Source organism: Cnephaeus nilssonii, assembly GCF_951640355.1.
Source record: "Cnephaeus nilssonii genome assembly, chromosome: 4".
Lineage (NCBI taxonomy): Eukaryota > Metazoa > Chordata > Mammalia > Chiroptera > Vespertilionidae > Cnephaeus > Cnephaeus nilssonii.
Window position 1 is genome coordinate 56639688 of NC_137075.1, and position 17036 is coordinate 56656723.

At 38.9% G+C, this 17036-nt stretch overlaps 1 protein-coding gene across 3 annotated transcripts in view; it reads right to left on the reverse strand.

Annotated features, from left to right (window-relative positions):
• NEDD4 (NEDD4 E3 ubiquitin protein ligase) overlaps nt 1-17036 on the reverse strand; it is a 116951-nt gene that overhangs the window by 34072 nt on the left and 65843 nt on the right. For all 3 annotated transcript variants that reach the window (XM_079767566.1, XM_079767565.1, XM_079767564.1), the window contains 3 exons: nt 9145-9195; nt 7730-7791; nt 5201-5303 (listed from right to left, as the gene is read on the reverse strand). In XM_079767566.1, the coding sequence (XP_079623692.1) occupies nt 5201-5303; nt 7730-7791; nt 9145-9195 (216 nt within the window). The remainder of the gene's footprint in view (nt 1-5200; nt 5304-7729; nt 7792-9144; nt 9196-17036) is intronic.

Sequence of the window (17036 nt, forward strand, 5' to 3'; positions counted from 1 at the left end):
GAGGGTAAATATCATAAAGCCTTAAGCTAAGAAGTTAGAGTAAGGAATTAGTAGGAAAGGATAGCAAGAGTTAATGACATTCTTTGATAATAGAAACTTAAAACAGAAAAAGGCAATTTGTAAAAGTTATACTAAATACTGGAATGGTTAGGAAAGCATAAACAAACGAGTGAAGAAAACTTAACAATTCTCCGGAATGAATGAAAAGACTTAATATGATCTTAACTAGGAAGACTCAATCTCACAATGGTGTCAATTCTACCCAAGTTAGTTTATAAAGTTGCCTGGATTCCAATTAAACTACTTGATGAATTTTTTAAAAAAATTAACAAGGCACAGAAATTCTCAAGTTCAAATGCAAATACAAACATGCAAAAAAAAATCAGCAAAATTCTAAAAAAGAAGAGCACCATGTGGAGATTAACCCTACCAGATAAAACATATTAAAAACCACTGGAATTAAAGCTGTATGGCACTGGAGCATGCTTATACAAGATAGCTCAGCAGAACAGATTAGAAAGCCCAGAAAAGAGACTCAAAATTGTAGGAATTTAGTGTATGATAAAGACATTTAAAATTTGTGAGGAAATAGGCAAATTACCTAGAAAATAGAAAAAATTTTTAATTTAAATTGCTACCTCAGACCTTATAACAGGATGTTACAGATTGAGCAATATTTAAATGTTAAAAAGTCAACCCAAAAGGTATTAGAACAAACCTAGAGAGACTTATAAAGTACATCCTAAGAGTGGGAAAGCCGTTATGTATCTAATACCAAATCCAGAGTGTAAAAGAGAAGACTGATAAATTTGATTACAAATCCCCAAATTTGTACATGGCAAAAAGCACTAAATCAAAGTTTTAAAAACAACACCAGTAAATTTAATTTAAAAATTTCCAGAGATGACATCATAAAAAATTTAAAAATCCTACCTAATAAAGAGGGAATATGCTAATTGACTGCCCCACCCTCAAAGATGGCAGCACCCACAGCCAATAAGGAGGGAATATACTAATTGACTGCCCCGCCCTCAAAGATGGTGGCACCCACAGCCAATAAGGTGGGAATATGCTAATTGACTGCCCTGCCCTCAAAGATAGTGGCACCCACAGCCACAAGATGGCGGCGCCCAGTCCCCTCAGCCCCACCGGGATGGCAGGCACGGCAAGGCCGGACACCTGCCTCCGGAGTCCCCCAGTCTCCTCAGCCCCCCAGACGCCCAGGGCCAGCCCAAGGCACAGGCAAGCCTTGGATGGCAGCTGTCCAGCCACCCAGGGCCGCCTGAGGCTCAAGTAACCAGGGCCTGGCCGAGGCTTGTGCTGCCGGCAGTGGCAGCAGCAGAGGTGTGATGGGGCGTCGCCTTCCCCTGGTCGCCGGGTTGCCTCCTGCCCCTGAGGACTCCCGGACTGTGAGAGGGGGCAGGCCGGGCTGAGGGCCCCCCTCCAGTGCATGAATTTTCATGCACCGGGCCTCTAGTAAAGAAATAAAAAAACGACAAACTGGCCAACATTTGGTACTATGATAACAGACAAAAAATAATTTCCTTAATATATACAGACTTTTTCCCCCCTAGGCACTGAGGATCCCACACTAAAAGACTGTGGTTTGTCAACCAATTGATGGCTGAGAATATGGAAGAGAATTCTTCTATATTGAAAAATGGATCTAAAATTGAGGGATCAGGGAGAAGAGCTGGGAGGAAAGGAGTCTTTTCTGGCAACAGGTTTCTACAGCAAGGCTGGGCTCTTCCTGTTAGCTTGGAGGGGACTGTGAGAGCATGAGGCAGAACAGAAGGTGAGAAGCAGAGGGAGCGGAAGACTGAAAGAATTATTCTGGGAAAAGGAATGTGGATGGGAAGTAACAAGGACTCCCTTTCTTTCTTCCTCTTTGTTAATGTTTTCCTTTTTACCTCTTCTATGGGAACTGGCATTGCTTTATTATTTTTTAATGCCCAAACTCTGTTCTGTTCCTCCCCTCTATCCTCTTACTTTTTCTCTCCATTTATGTTTACCTTCCTTTTATCTCTCTCCTTTCATTTAAATAATCATAATATAGGATCAACAAACCTAAAATTTTGCCTTGTATATATTAAATTAAAATTTATTTCTCCAGTTTCAATTTCAAAAGCATGTGAGTTGAATTTTTATATTTTACTCTCAAAAAAAGACTAGCAAGTATTTTGTTTAATATGGTTACTGATTATTTTTCTGCAAATTAATGACTATTATTAATAAAATGGTCCTTGTTACGCTTTAAAGAACTATAAAAATAGAGCTAGGAATATGGTATCAGAAAATAGTTAAAATCTTTTTAAAGATTTCTCTCTTAAAGGTCGCTTATTGAATTTATGCTATCTAAACAAACCCAAGGAGAAGGAAAAACTAACTTAAGAACCCTTTTTAAAAAGCCTGTTTCAAGTTTGAAAAAGTACAGTTGTACATTTTAACATTGTTTAGAAAGACTGAGTTCTAATTTTTATATAATGCCTTCATATTAAACATGTATCAGCTAATTTTCCTCACAGAATAATTTTCTAAGTATCAATGAATGATATTTAATTACTAACCTCAAAGCTAAGATGCAACTGCCCACAATTTAATGGAGTCAAAGGCCAGAAACAAAGCATTCAGAGCTACAGCCAACACTGTATGTTAATCTTGTGAAATACATACTAGTACACCCAAATCAACAGTTGCAAGGGGTACAAAAATAAAATGTTACATAATATCTTTATAGCCAGACTTCATCTTACTAAGGAATACTAACTGCCTTCGAGTGAGCCTCTTATGAAGATTACCATTGTTTTCTTTAAATAGTAGAATTGTGTATATTCAGTCACAAACTAGATGTCAAAGGCAAGACTTCCCTGGTCATTAGCTACAAGAACATAAATAAGCACAGATTCATGTGTTTGAATTCCTAGGGCCTTTCATAAATAAACTCCTACACGCTTACATCTACTGAAATTATAAGGTGCATTCTGAGGGAATTCAAACATTGAGACAGGAGACCACAAATGAAGTGAAGCAGCTCTGCCCACAGAAACTCAGCTGTGAATAAGGTACCTGTGATATGTGCGTGTGGGCAGAACTTGGAGCAGGTTACTAAATAATAAAATGCTGTTAATTTTTTTAAAAGTTACTAAATAAAGAATTTTCTTTCTTTACAGCAGACAGCCTTCATTTCAAACAGAATTTCATTATGCAAAATAGCCTGTGCACCAAAATGTCAGAAACTTTGATGCAATAAATACCTTAAAACTCTTAAGTGATTATTATATGATAAATCAGAGAAAGACTAAAAAGATAAAAAGGTAATCAAATAAGCGGTTATAGACATAAGAAAGGACACCAAGTTCTTTGACGGTCAAACAAAGGGCTAATTATATTCTATTGGAGGCCTGGTGCACAAAAATCATGCAGTGGGGGTCCCTCAGCCCGGCTTGCGCCCTCTCACAGTCTGGGAACCCTCGGGGATGTCTGCCTGCCGGCTTAGGCCTGATCCCCCCAGGTATCGGGCCTAAGCCGGCAGTCAGACATCCCTCTCACAGTCCGGGGCTCTCACAATCCAGGACCCCTTGCTCCTTACTGCCTGCCTATAGCAGAGGTGGGAGAGGCTCCCACCACCGCCGCTGCGCTTGCCAGCCATGAGCCCGGCTTCTGGCTGAGCAGCGCTCCCCCTTTGGGAGCGCACTGACCACCAGGGGGCAGCTCCTGCATTAAGCATCTTACCCCTGGTGGTCAGTGCGCATCATAGCGACCAGTCATTCCATCATTTGGTCAATTTGCATATTAGGGTTTTATTATATAGGATGACTCAAAGACAAAAAATTCTTTCCATTATTTCAGACTCCCCATTTGTGTATATAAAAAATTCCCTGAAAGTTCTGTAGCAAAAGCACTGCTTATTCTCGAGCTTTCTTCCCCTTCTCAAGGTATGTGCATTTGTGAGGTAGAGCCCAGTCCTTGGGGAGGTTCCTCAGCTTTATAGTTCTTCTGAAGATCTAGCCAGACCCTCAGGCAAAGAGGCATGGCTGTTGAGGGAGACACACACACACACACACCCTATACATACACACTCACACACAAACCCTCCCAAGCAAGTTGGTGCCAATACACTATGTGCTATCTTTTGATGATAATGTTCCTGCAATGGGAACCTCAAGGGGCAGGTGTTTTTTTTCCTTTTTTCAAATCATTAATTTTTTGCTGGAAGAATCCCTACAGCTCATCTGACCCCACCCTGTCACTCTGCAAATAAAGAGCCTGAGGTCCAGAGAAGTTCAGGGACTCAGTCCCTGGGCTGGCTCATAGCAGACCTTGCAACTAGGAGTCCACTCTCCAATTCCCAGACCAATTCTATTCCAAATACATACTCTCGGCCTCTTCTTCTTTTTTTTAAAAAAATATGTTTTTATTGACTTCAAAGAGAGGAAGGAAGAGGGAGAGAGAGATAGAAAAATCATTGATGAGAGAGAATCATTGATCAGCTGCCTCCTGATCAATGGAGGCAGTGGGGATCGAGCCCGTAACCCAGGCATGTGCCCTGATCGAGAATCGAATAGTGACCTCCTGGTTCATGGGTGGACACTCAACCACGGAGCCACATCGGCTGGGCCGGCTTCTTCTTCATGTACCTCAGGTGTATGTAGTTCTGCCCAAATACTTGACTTGGACTTCCTCTTATTCTGTCATCCATGAAAGTTGTTAAATTCTATTTGCCCCAAATAAATGTGGCCTAGTAGATCACTTGAATTCTCTCCTCTCTTTCTCATTTCCCTCCTTCCTCTGAGTCCCCTCTCCAACCATGATAGGAAAAGAAATTACATTTCATTAAAAAGTTCCTAATTAGTAGAGTTTCCTCAAATTTCCATGTATTTAACTTATAGAGTTTTTTTAATGAAGTGGAAAATGACATGGTTTAGAAAACCAAAAAACTAGAAACAGTTAATGACTTAATTATGATAAATGCTTTCATTTATAAACACTCTATTCTTTAACCTTTAAAAATTCCATTTATAATGGCCATTCATTCTATAGAAATACTCTTAGAAGAAAGAAATACATGGTGGGCTAAAGTAAATAAATATCCAGGTAAATAATTTATATCACACATAGTATAAAGTTATTTTTTCTTCACAGAATACTAAGGAATTAGGTATTTCATTTTTAGTTTAACCAAATATTTATAAAATCTCACCTCTAATTCCTCAGCCTGTTCTTCGTTATCTTCTTCTGAGCCACTGGTTTTAGGTAAATAAGTCATTTTTAATCTCAGATAACCTTTAACTCTTGATTTATGACTGTAGAAAAGAAAATAATTATTCACAAAACTTTAACACTAGGAGAAAAGCATTCATTTACTAAGAGTTTACTGAACACCCACTAGCTACTAGAGGAGACTCAAAGACAAGTTCCACTGCAGAAGGTATCTAGGAAAAGGAATACATGGTGGAACAAAAGGAACATACATATATAAATAATTGTCATGAGATAAATTAGATACTCAGGAAGTTTAAGCTAAAGATCAGAGAGAGTTTGAAAGACAAGTTGGCATTTGAGTTGGGCCTCAAAGATTGGGGAAGGTTTTGATCGGTGGCAGTGAAGGGAAAGGCATCTGAATGAATAAAAGAGCAAAAACAAGGAAATAGATGGGAAACCTAGGGTGCAATTAAGGGAATGGCTGTAGTTGAGTTTGGCTGGATTACAAGGTACATAAAGGAGGTGGTGATGGCCTAGATGATGAGGTCCAGGTGAAACAAGCGAACTTGAGGTTTTATTTTGCCTACTCTGTGAATCCACAGAATTCTGGAGATGGGGAAAGGCATCCCCAGAGATGTGATTTCGAGATACTAATCTACCACATCGTATAAGATGATGGGAGAGGGAAGAGCAAAGCCTGATGACCATCTGAAACGTACAATACGTCTTTCTTTGACAGCTATTTGAATCTGCCATACACTAATTTACCTAATCTGTTTTCATATTGTTATCACCTCTTTGAATAATTAGTTGTCTAAGCTAAAGGTTGCTTCCCACTGTATTAATATTTAAATTTTTTTAAACCTGTCTTCCTTAAGCTTCTAACTTCAGACTTATTGCCCCCATCAATGTTAACATCCTATTTACTTAAGAAATCTTTGCTTGTCCCACCTTTCTATATAGATTTTTTGGGTGACTTTTATAGGTATCAGTTATGTAACCAATTAGCCTTTGTCTTTCTAGACAAGAGTCCTAATTCTTTTATTCTGTCTTCAAGAAATACGCCTCTCCGGTGAACCCTTAATCTTTTTAGTTGTTCCTCTGTGTCTAGTTCTCATGGACTTGATAATGGACCTTTCCTGAGTGGTCAATAAAATCCCTGATGCTTATTTCCAAGGCCACTAATGGTGGCCTGTCACCATATTGAAGGGGCTGTGAAAATCGATTAATTGATATAAAAGACAGATACAGAAATCTTGCCCTGACAATGTTTAATAGAAGAGTTTCTCTGCAATGACAGGTTTCATATCTTTCCATCTAGATAATAAGTCTGTGGGTTTGGACTTAATGGGGCTTAAAAAAAATCTGGGAATATAGTTTGTTTTCTATCTGAATAAAGATCATTTTCTATCTGAATAAAGTTCTTTCTGCACTTGCAATAACATCCAGTGCAGACAGAAGATGTAAACTGTTATAGTTTTCAAAGATAAGGATACTAGAAAGCATTTGACAAATTGAAAAGCAGGCCACTAGGACAATCAAATACGAGAAGAAATATTTATTTAGTTATTCTTGGTGTGCAGATGTCATAATCAGTCTAAAATTAAAGGAAGAAAAGAGATTTGTATTCCAGGACTTTTATAGAATTTAAATATGTGACTTCTCTTAGAGAAAGTAAATATTAATAGCCAGAGAGCACTGCCCCTTTTCTTTCATATTTATATTGCAAAGAGTAATTCTTAAAAATAAATTTTAAGTGAAAAAAATTTGCTAAGTTCCCATTGTATGCTTTTCAAAAGTATTTTCTAGTTTTAAAAACAAGGCACACACTGTTTTCACAGATGTCCTTCCTCTGCTTTACTTTGACCTTTCTGACAGTTCAGTCCTCACTCCTGTCCTGACGAGACTTGACTACGTGGTGCAGAGGATCAAAAGGAGCTTAAACTTTAGCATTTTGATAACAATCAAGTAATTTAATTTAGGAAAATGAAATTATGGGTTTTAGATTCCAGTCTTTACTCATGTTATTTTATCTAAACATTTAAATTTTATGAAATACCCTTTTTTATTACTAGTAATGTATGCAAAATGTAGTTAGATTTTTCTGAAATTGGTTTTGTGCATGTCAAGTGGGATATTAGTTTTAGATAAACTGATGTTTGTGATTTTTTAAAGCATAGTGTGACAAAATTACATACATTTTACGATACAAAATCAATATAAAATGATAAATTTTAGCCTTTTAGTCTGATAAGTATTAGGGGGACAAATCTTTCCCAAAGGGGTGTGATCACTTTTCTGTATTATGTATATATTATATAATATATATTACATAATATATATAACTTCTGTATTATGCATATATTACTCTGTAATCAGATATAACAATAAAACTTTCGAAAAATAATAAAATATTTAGAAGTAGCTTATTTACAAAGGTTTAAACTTTGAATTTTCAAAGTGGTTATAAGGGATAATGAAGAAATTCTCTAAAAACTTAATATGTTATTATTTTATAGTTACTGACCTTCTTGGGTGAAGAACAAAATCCTTAAATGTATAGGGTCTCTCCATTCTTGGATTTTCTGTCTAGAATAAAACAGTGGGTTTTCAAGACGTATCTAGAACACCAAAATATGTACTTTTCAAGACTATTCATGAACTATGACTTAAGGCATAACTTAAGTTAGAACTGAGGGAAAAAAGTAGCTTTAGATGAAATGGTTACAATCAATAGTGCTTTCACTTTTCTGCACCATAGGAATTGCAACCGGCATCACAACTCAGTCTAAAACTAGCTGAACAGGTGTGTTGTGGAGCCAAAAATAGGGTAGGAAGTGAAAAAACAGTAGGGTGGTTAGTGGAATATGCCATGTCAGAAAGTTGGCCTGGTTAGAGCAGAGCGACAATTCTAGGAGAACGAAAAAGTAAACAGCATGGAAAATAAGACTGAATTCAATGTATTATTAAAAGCTTGTAATCTCTGAAGGCGGGAGAAAGCCAAAAATATCTCAAAAGACTGGCATAGTAAAGAAGCATTATTTCTTTTTCTTGTCAAGTTCAGCAGCCTTTTTTATTATCCTTTATTCCCTGTTGCATTTTGTATTGTTAACTACACATTCAATCATGGAACTCTTGAATTCTCATGACATTATTTTACTTGGTTCTTTGCTGTCTCTCCTTGTCTGTGTCTCCTTCTCCCAGGCTATCTAAGGTTCAGTGTTTGCCTTCAGTGCTTTCATCTCTCTTATTTGGACAGCCAATCATTCTCAAAGATTCTGCTGTTACCTCGACATTGATTTCTCTCAATTCTTCTAGTCCCTTTTCCCTACACAATTTATTTTCACATCTCTGTCAGCTGCCCACGTGTAAATTTTCATTTTTCTTGTTTTCTATTGAAATTCACTATGGTAAAAAATAAATATATCTATCATATTTCAAAACAAAAGGGCTTTTCCTCCTAACTTCTCTATTTGAGATACCACCCTTATCACCCAAGTTCAACCTGTATTATCTGTATTTTTTATTCATTTTTAACCCCCCTGTCAGAAACTTGGTCCAATATAGTTTTATTATTATAAAATGTTTCCTGAATCTGTTTTCCTCCATTGGTATATGCTTGGTCCAGATTTCATGTCCATATTGTTATAACCTATCTCCCCATTCTAAGTTATTTAATAGAATATTTTCAAATTGATCTTCCTCAAACAATGTTTTCATGTCAACGAACTTCAATGGCTCTGTTTCTTACTGGGGTTCATGTAAGATAAAATTAAAACAGAAAATTGAGATATGTTTTCAGAAAATAATATACTCAAGAAATTACATCAGTATATATTTTAGAAATCAAATATTTATATTAATTACATTGTGTATTTTTATGTATTTATTAAAGTAAAAACAATAAACATAAAAAGTAAAATCATGAACATTTATACTAACCGGTAATGGGTAAAGAGGAACATCCACTTGACCTAGAAAATCATCTCTTGTCTACAAGACAAAAAGAAAAAATAAGATTAGTAATATGCTTAATCCTTTTATAAAATTTTGATGAGCTACTGCCATGATTCACCAAAAAAATGTAAAAGGTGTTTTTTTTTTTCAATCCTATATAATATCAATAGAAAATAAAAAGTTCAGAAGGAATTAAGGCACTGGAAAGGCACTTGAGCATTCTATATTGGCCCCTCTTGCCTTTTTTTGTAAAGAGGGACCCTCTTCTCACAATCCAATTGCCCTCAGCTATTGCCTGAGCTTTCTGTTCATGCTGATCTTGAAGCCTCATGGTGGCTGGTGCCATGGATCTGTCTCTTGCCCAATGGCATGAGCTGGGCCCTCCCTGGAGAAGAAGCCTGAGTTCCCCGAGATATGTGATCAGTGCTGGGGCCCCACCAGCAGGCGAGGGGATCCCAAGGCAGGTGCTGGGCGTGGAGGCCACGGGGGCATAGGCCACCAAGGAGACAGAACTGAACCTCACATCACCCTGCTTGGCCCCGGAGGATGACTGATTAGCCAGAGAAGGGTAAGATTCCGCAGGGAAGGAACAACCTAAGACAGGCACAGTTGCAGAGGGGTCATCAGGATAGAACTTGGGGGTCAACAGAGGTGGGGCACAGACCCTCAACCCCCCAACCTTGCAGGGGCCTGAACCCTCACCCCTTCTGAGGGAGGTCTCCTGCCCCCATGGCTGCTTTGCTTCCCACGCCCAGCTCAGATCGGGACACAGGTGACAGAGACTTGGCCCAGCTCAGATCAGGACCCAGGTAACAGACAGAGACTTGGCCGACAGCAGCTGCCCTATATCTAAATCCAGCCTAGCACCAGGAATGCTCAGGGCCTACTCAAGAATGCAAATAATCCTTTCCACTAATATTTATAGGGTAAAAAAGATTGTTGGTAGAGTATTAAATTTGACAGTAAAATAGTAATCAAGTTTTCAGATTAATTTAAATAGGCTAATTGAAATAAGTGAATATTCAAGAAAATTTAATTGTACTGGACAAAAAGCTGTTCCTAAAGTAGTAACTAAAATTCCTATTGGTAGTTCATCTCATGATAAAATTCCTGAACATGCAGTGAACCTAAAGCAGTCATATTTTTGTGCAAAAAATTAAAATTTAAAGTTATCAAGACTGCATTATAAAATTTACAGAAGCCTCCATTAATCAAAAAAAGGGGGGATAGTAGGGTAATGTCATGTAAGGAAAAATATCCTATAAGTAAATTACACCTAGAAAATTTTTACTTTACAAAATTAATTTTCATTTGTAATGCTAACAACAAGATACCCATGAAAAACACACATGGTGTCTAAATAAGACAAAGGAAAATCGTTTGGGCAAAAATAAAAAGGATCCCAAATCAATTATATAGAAGAGATTCCTTTATTAACTTTGGTCGAGAATATGTTTGTATATTTTCAGAAAACAACTCCAAGACCATGTGGATTCCTGCAACAGAGAGGAATTGACAGGACTGCTCCAACCATGAAGACAAGAGGAGAAACAGTCCAGAGATGGAAGACACTGGCGACGCCTTGTCACGCTAGCAGTCAGCAGCTGTGCGTCGATGCAGGTTTCCCAGGACCAAATCAGAGAGGGTTGGACCTGCATTGCCACCATGTGCCCACCATCCAGACATCATTGCTGACATGTACACATAAGGAATTGTTTGACATTGAAACGAGGACTCAGAACTGTTGGACATTGAAATTGGGACTCAAACATTTTTTGTTATTATATGTTTATTTCTAGTTTGCAGAAGCAAGATTTTTTAAAGGCAAGAAACGGGGAAAAAATAGATACAGAGGCAAAGAAGTATTGAACAGAATGTCAAACTACAGCAGGAAGGCAGGGGAAGTTGGCGGGGGCGGGGGGGGGGGGCGCTGTAAGAGATCAACCGAAGGACTTGTATGTATGCATATAAGTATAACCAATGGATACAAGACACCAAAATGAGGGAGTTCATCATAGAAAGGGCAGGTATAGGAGATTCAAAGCAGGAGAGAAGCAAAGAGAATGATGGAGAAGAGAACTCTCAGAATAACAGTAGTATAAGACCACAGAACAACAATAAGAGAGATGCTTCTAGAAGAACAGGAATAATCATATCTACCTAATAGGGTTTTGTTAGAATTAAATGAGATAATATATGTAAAGTACTCTGTATATGCCCAGCCAGTGTTGCTCAGTGGCTGAGCGTTGATCTATGAACCAGGAGGTGACGGTTCAATTCCTGGTCAGGGCACATGCTGGGATTGTGGGCTCGATCTCCAATAAGGGGCATGCAGGAGGCAGCCAATCAATGATTCTCTCTCATCATTGATGTTTCTATTTCTCCCTTCCTTTCTGAAATCAATAAAAATATATTAAAAAATAAAATAAAATGCCCTACATAAAACCCAGCATATAGTAAGCATTCAGTAAGTGTTAGCTGTTACATTTGAAATGAAGGGTTCTATAATGAACTCCCTGCTCCCTTTCCTCTGGACCAGTCTATGGGAATTTCAAACAGGTACAAATAATAAAAGGAGCATGGCTGGACATTTAAGCCTAACATACTAGCTTAGCTTAGGGCCATATTCCTATTCCAGAACAAAAGATGACAATAATTTTTGAAATGGAAAAGTTAACTTTTAATTATACTTTTAAGGCTGTTGTATGGCATGTTTTTTTATTCCTGTATTTATCACAAGTAGATATTATACTCCATAAACTTGACCTTTAAGAATCTTTAAGTAAGAAAGTAAAATACTAGTATAACAAAATATAGCAAAATCTCAACCAGGATGACTGAGGAATAAAATATTTTGGTTAATTGAATTATCTAACTTAAGTTTAGGCATAACCAGATAAAATATAAAACCCTTTCTTTTGGATTCACTCTTATTGAATAGCCTTGCCCTTAGTAAAGTGATTATAATGAATGCCTCTCTGATGATCCATAACCTTGCACTGCTTAAAAGACATGGCTGTGGTAAATTATCACTTGAGTAACGCAGTTATAGAACAAGATTTCTCAACTTGGCCACTACTGACAATTTTAGCCAGATAATTTTTGTGTGTGAGGGCTGTCCTATGTATTGAAGGATATTTAACACAACATCCCTGAACTCTACCCACTAGATGCTAGTACCATTCCTCCTCCAGTTGTGACAACCAAAAATGGCTCCTGGCATTTGTTTTGGGGTGACAAAACTGTCTTTGTGAACCACTGATAAAGAAGATATGAAACAAACTGTCTCAACCAGTAACAAAAGACTCCTTCTCCACCTTTTTGAAATTTTGAGATATAATTCACATCCTATACAATTCACCTCCTCAAAATGTATAATTTTAGAACATTTTTATCACCCCAAAAAGAAAACCCATACCCATTTCCTCCCTCTTTCCTGGCCTAGGCAACCACCAATTTACTTTCCATCTATGGGTTTGCCTATTCTGGACATCTTACCTTATAATAGAGAAACATGCAAATTGACCGCACCTCCGCTATGCCCACGATTGGGCCGGCAGGAGGCTGGGGGCGGGACTCCGGGTGGCATATCCGCCGTTGAGAAGTTCAAGATGGCGGTGCCAAGTGGCCGGGCCCATGCCGCCGCTCCCGGGGGTGCCTGGGGCGATCGGCACCCCGGGGGGGCGTGGCCGGGCCCATGCCGCTGCGCCCCGGGATGCCTGGGGCGATCGGCACCCCGGGGGGGTGTGGCCGGGCCCATGCCATCGCTCCCGGGGGGTGCCTGGGGCGATCGGCCACCTAGGGGGCATGTCCGGGCCCCTCCCGCCCCTCCCGGGGGTCCCAGGGTTGATCGTCCACCTGGGAGGGTGTGGCCCTGCCCCTCCCGCCCCTCCCGGGGGCCCGGGGGTGGATCGGCCACCTGGGGGGGCGTGGCCCGGCCCCTCCCGCCCCTCCTGGGGGTCCCAGGGGCCGAGGCTTTCCGGGCCTTGGGCACCAGCGGGGAGCCTGCACCGATCGCAGGAAACCACTGGGGGTCGGCTCCTGCGATCCTTAGCAAGGATGTTGGGTGCCGCCGAGCCCAAGGCCACTGCCCCGGGCCAAGCCCCAACCCTGAAAAAGGCAGAAGGCGGTGGCCACAGCCAAGGCCTGGGTCCCTGGTGCCGGCAGAAAACTGGTGTAGGCAGCCAGGTGAATGAAGGTCTATTGCACGAATCTTCGTGCAAACAGGCTACTAGTTTTAATTGAAGTTTTGCAAAACAAGTTGGTTGGGGGGGCGTGGCCGGCCCCCCCCACCCCTCCCGGGGGTCCCGGGTGTCGATCGGACACCTGGGGGGGCGTGGCCGGCCCCTCCCGCCCCAGGCACCCCCGGGAGCGGCGGCATGGGCCCAGCCACGCCCCCCCGGGGTGCCGATGGGCCCGGCCACGTCCCCCGGGGTGCCGATCGCCCCAGGCACCCCCGGGAGTGGCGGCATGGGCCCGGCCACGCCCCCCGGGGTCCCGATGGCCCCAGGCACCCCCGGGAGCGGCGGCATGGGCCCGGCCACTGGGCACCGCCATCTTGATCTTCTCAACGGCGGATATGCCACCCGGAGTCCCGCCCCCAGCCTCCTGCCAGCCCAATCGTGGGCATAGCAGAGGTGCGGTCAATTTGCATGTTTCTCTATTATAAGGTAAGATGCTGCTATGAACATTGGAGTACAAGTTTTTTTGTTAACATATATTTTCATTTCTCTTGAGTATATACTTAGGAGTGGAATTGCTGTTTAACCTTCCAGGGAACTGCCAGACTCTCTAAAATGGCTGCGCCATTTTATATCCCCACCAGCACTGTAAGAGTGTTTCGATTTCTCCATATCTTTGCCAACATTAATTACCGCCTATATTTTGTATAATTGCCCTCCTAGTGGATGTGAAGTGGTATCTCATTGTGGCTTTGTTTGCATTTCCACGTTGGCCAATTATATTGAATATCATTTCATGTGTTTATTGTGTTCCTTATTTCTTAAAAACTCTTAACTTATACATCTTCCCTCAGTATTCAGTCTTCATTGCAGAGGCAGTGCCTGGGCACTGCAGGAAAGAAAGAAAACATTTCATCCCATATATTGTTGCTCCATACTCCTTGTTCATTGATTGCATTCTGTGAACAAAAGCACAGAACAAGAATCCCACATAATGAAAATTTCCATGTCTCAAGTCACTCTGGTATATAAATACGTATTTTCAAAATGTCTTGCAACATATCTTCTTTACATCTTCCTTCTTTGAAACAAGTGATCTGAAAGGAGTTTCTTAACTTCTACTTAAAGTGAAATGATTCCAAAGAACTATCTTTCTATTAGAAGAATGAACACACTTTCCAAGCTAGAAATCAACATGCCTATTCTGAGGAGATGGAGAATATGAAACGAGGAACTATATTGCAAAGTCTGGGACATATGGTTGCTATAAATATGGACAATAATTAGAAGTTCTTTTTCCATGTACCAAAAAAAAAATCACCAGCAATAGTTTTAAATTCATTCCTGTGAAAGCAAGTCAGTCTGTGATGCTCATTAATTTTTCCCTAGCCAACCAATTGTTCCAAATTCTGAATATCAAGCATTTCTTTGCAAGAGTTATTTCTTATATTCGAACTGCATGCCACTTACTTCATAAAGCAAATTTGCATTTAGTAAAATATAACTAATTTAAGAATGCTTGAAAATTTACGAAATAATTCAGAACAGCAGGCAATTTTAAACTGTAGTAGGCAGTTTAGTCAGTAAATACGTTTTAAAAAATATTTTAAAGATAAGAATTGCAGTTTCTTAAAACAATTTTTAGAATATGAAAAGAGAAAAATCCAACCAACTTGTTTTGCAAAACTTCAATTAAAACTACAGATGACTCTAAGTTTAGGAGGACAAACTGTTACTAATTTTGATAAGGCTGAATAATGACTGAAGACAGTGCTTTATTACAAAAAAATCAGAATTTCAAGACAGATAAGTTCAAGTGTCATAGCTTTGAAGAATACTTGGCTTTCAAAAGAGTTTCCATTAAATCTGAGTTACAAATAATTTCCCAGGATAAATCTACAGTAAAAAGTAAAATATTAAAGGAAGAATCACTTCCTCATAACCAGAGCCAAACAACCTTGCCCAAGTTTTCTGCTGTAATATCCCACTTTTCATTTTAATCAGTAAAAATGCATTTTATTCATGAGTGCTAAATATAGTATAGTTTACGTTTTTAGACTTACTTATCAGCACTCTTCTAATCAGGATGATTTTTAAAAGTAATTTTAAAACATAGGTTATACTGGGTACAAAATTGAAAAGAAAAAAAAAAAAGGTTTCTAGCCTCCAGCTATCTAATTCACCCGCTGTCCTTCCAAAAGGCAATAGCAGTCAATTTTTTTAGTTTGGACATCCCTTCAGATATTTCTTTGACATACTGTTATGCATCTTACATTTTCCCCTTTTAACAATATCTCTAGGACCTTGTCCCATATCAGTCCACAAAGATGCTTTACCTCACCGGTGGCTGAATAGTATGCCACTGAAAGGAATGCCAACATTTATTTAACTAGTTCCCTTCCTATGGATAGACATTTAGGCTGCTTCTAATCTTTTGCTATTACAAACAATGCCTCAATGAATGAACTTATATTTATCATTTTGCATTTATACCCAAGATAACTTTTATTTTGTATAATAATAAAGTCTACAATGAACTCATCTGAAATGGAAACAGATCCCAATGACTGACTGACTGACTGGGTGTTACAGAAGGAAATAGTGTCCTGAGTAAGCCCAAAAGCAAGTTTTCAAAGATAAAATCAAGATCAAAGATTCAAGATCAAGAAGTCTGTATTTGAATTAATATCTTACTCAATATCAATAACTACTGTCTTCACACAACTGTATTCAAATTCTCTCAGTGAAAATGTCATAGGTCATTATTCTAAGAAAATAAATTGGGGCAAGCAGTAAAAAAAAAACCAAAATAAATGTATAGCTCTAAATATGTTCAAGCCATTGTTAACCATACTATTTAAATTAAGTCAAGAGATATTTCAGAGATCATAAAAGACTAAGTAGAGTTAAAAGCTCAAAGCTGGGATACTAAAAGTAAAATTATCTGAAAACCTATTTGTGTAAAGTAGAATTTAAACTATTTATGAGTTAAGAGGTCAAACATTTTCTTGATTTGAACATTTGGAAAGTCAATATTTTGACAAAGGATAAATAAGCAGAACTTATATGAATGGACCCATTTATAGTATTTTTAAAAAGAAGGAATCACATATTTTCTGCTTCTAAAATTTTATAAAAACTATTATTTTCATGAACATCGTCTCAAAATCCATACTACATGGTTTCATACTACATCCTAGACATTATAAATAGAAAAAAGGATTGTGAAAACTATTCTAAATTTAGCTTTTTTCTAATGTATACAAATCTTATTAAGTAAAATTTCATTGGCATAGCTTCTACCTTCCTTCTCACATACAGACTCACTCTATGCTGTGACATGCTTATTTTAAACATTTTTTTAAGAGTTCAAGATTTATTGATTCAATCTTTTCAGTAGGTTGAGGGGAAAATGGTGTTAGCTAAATAAACAGTATAATCTGATCTATGCTATAAAATCATAGTGCTATGGAAACCGGATGTCTTTTCTTAAAACAAACATTCAGCGTCCCAACCGTGTGATTTGCTCAGCTGGCCAGCCTGCCTGGTAGATTTAACTGTAAGACACAAACTGTACTTGTTCTCTGACAATAGCTTCATACTGCTTGAAAATTTGGGTACATGCGTTCTATAGTCCTAGCAACCTTCACATTTTTAAAGGAATTTTTTTCCCCTACTAAACAGGGGTAGGGAGGG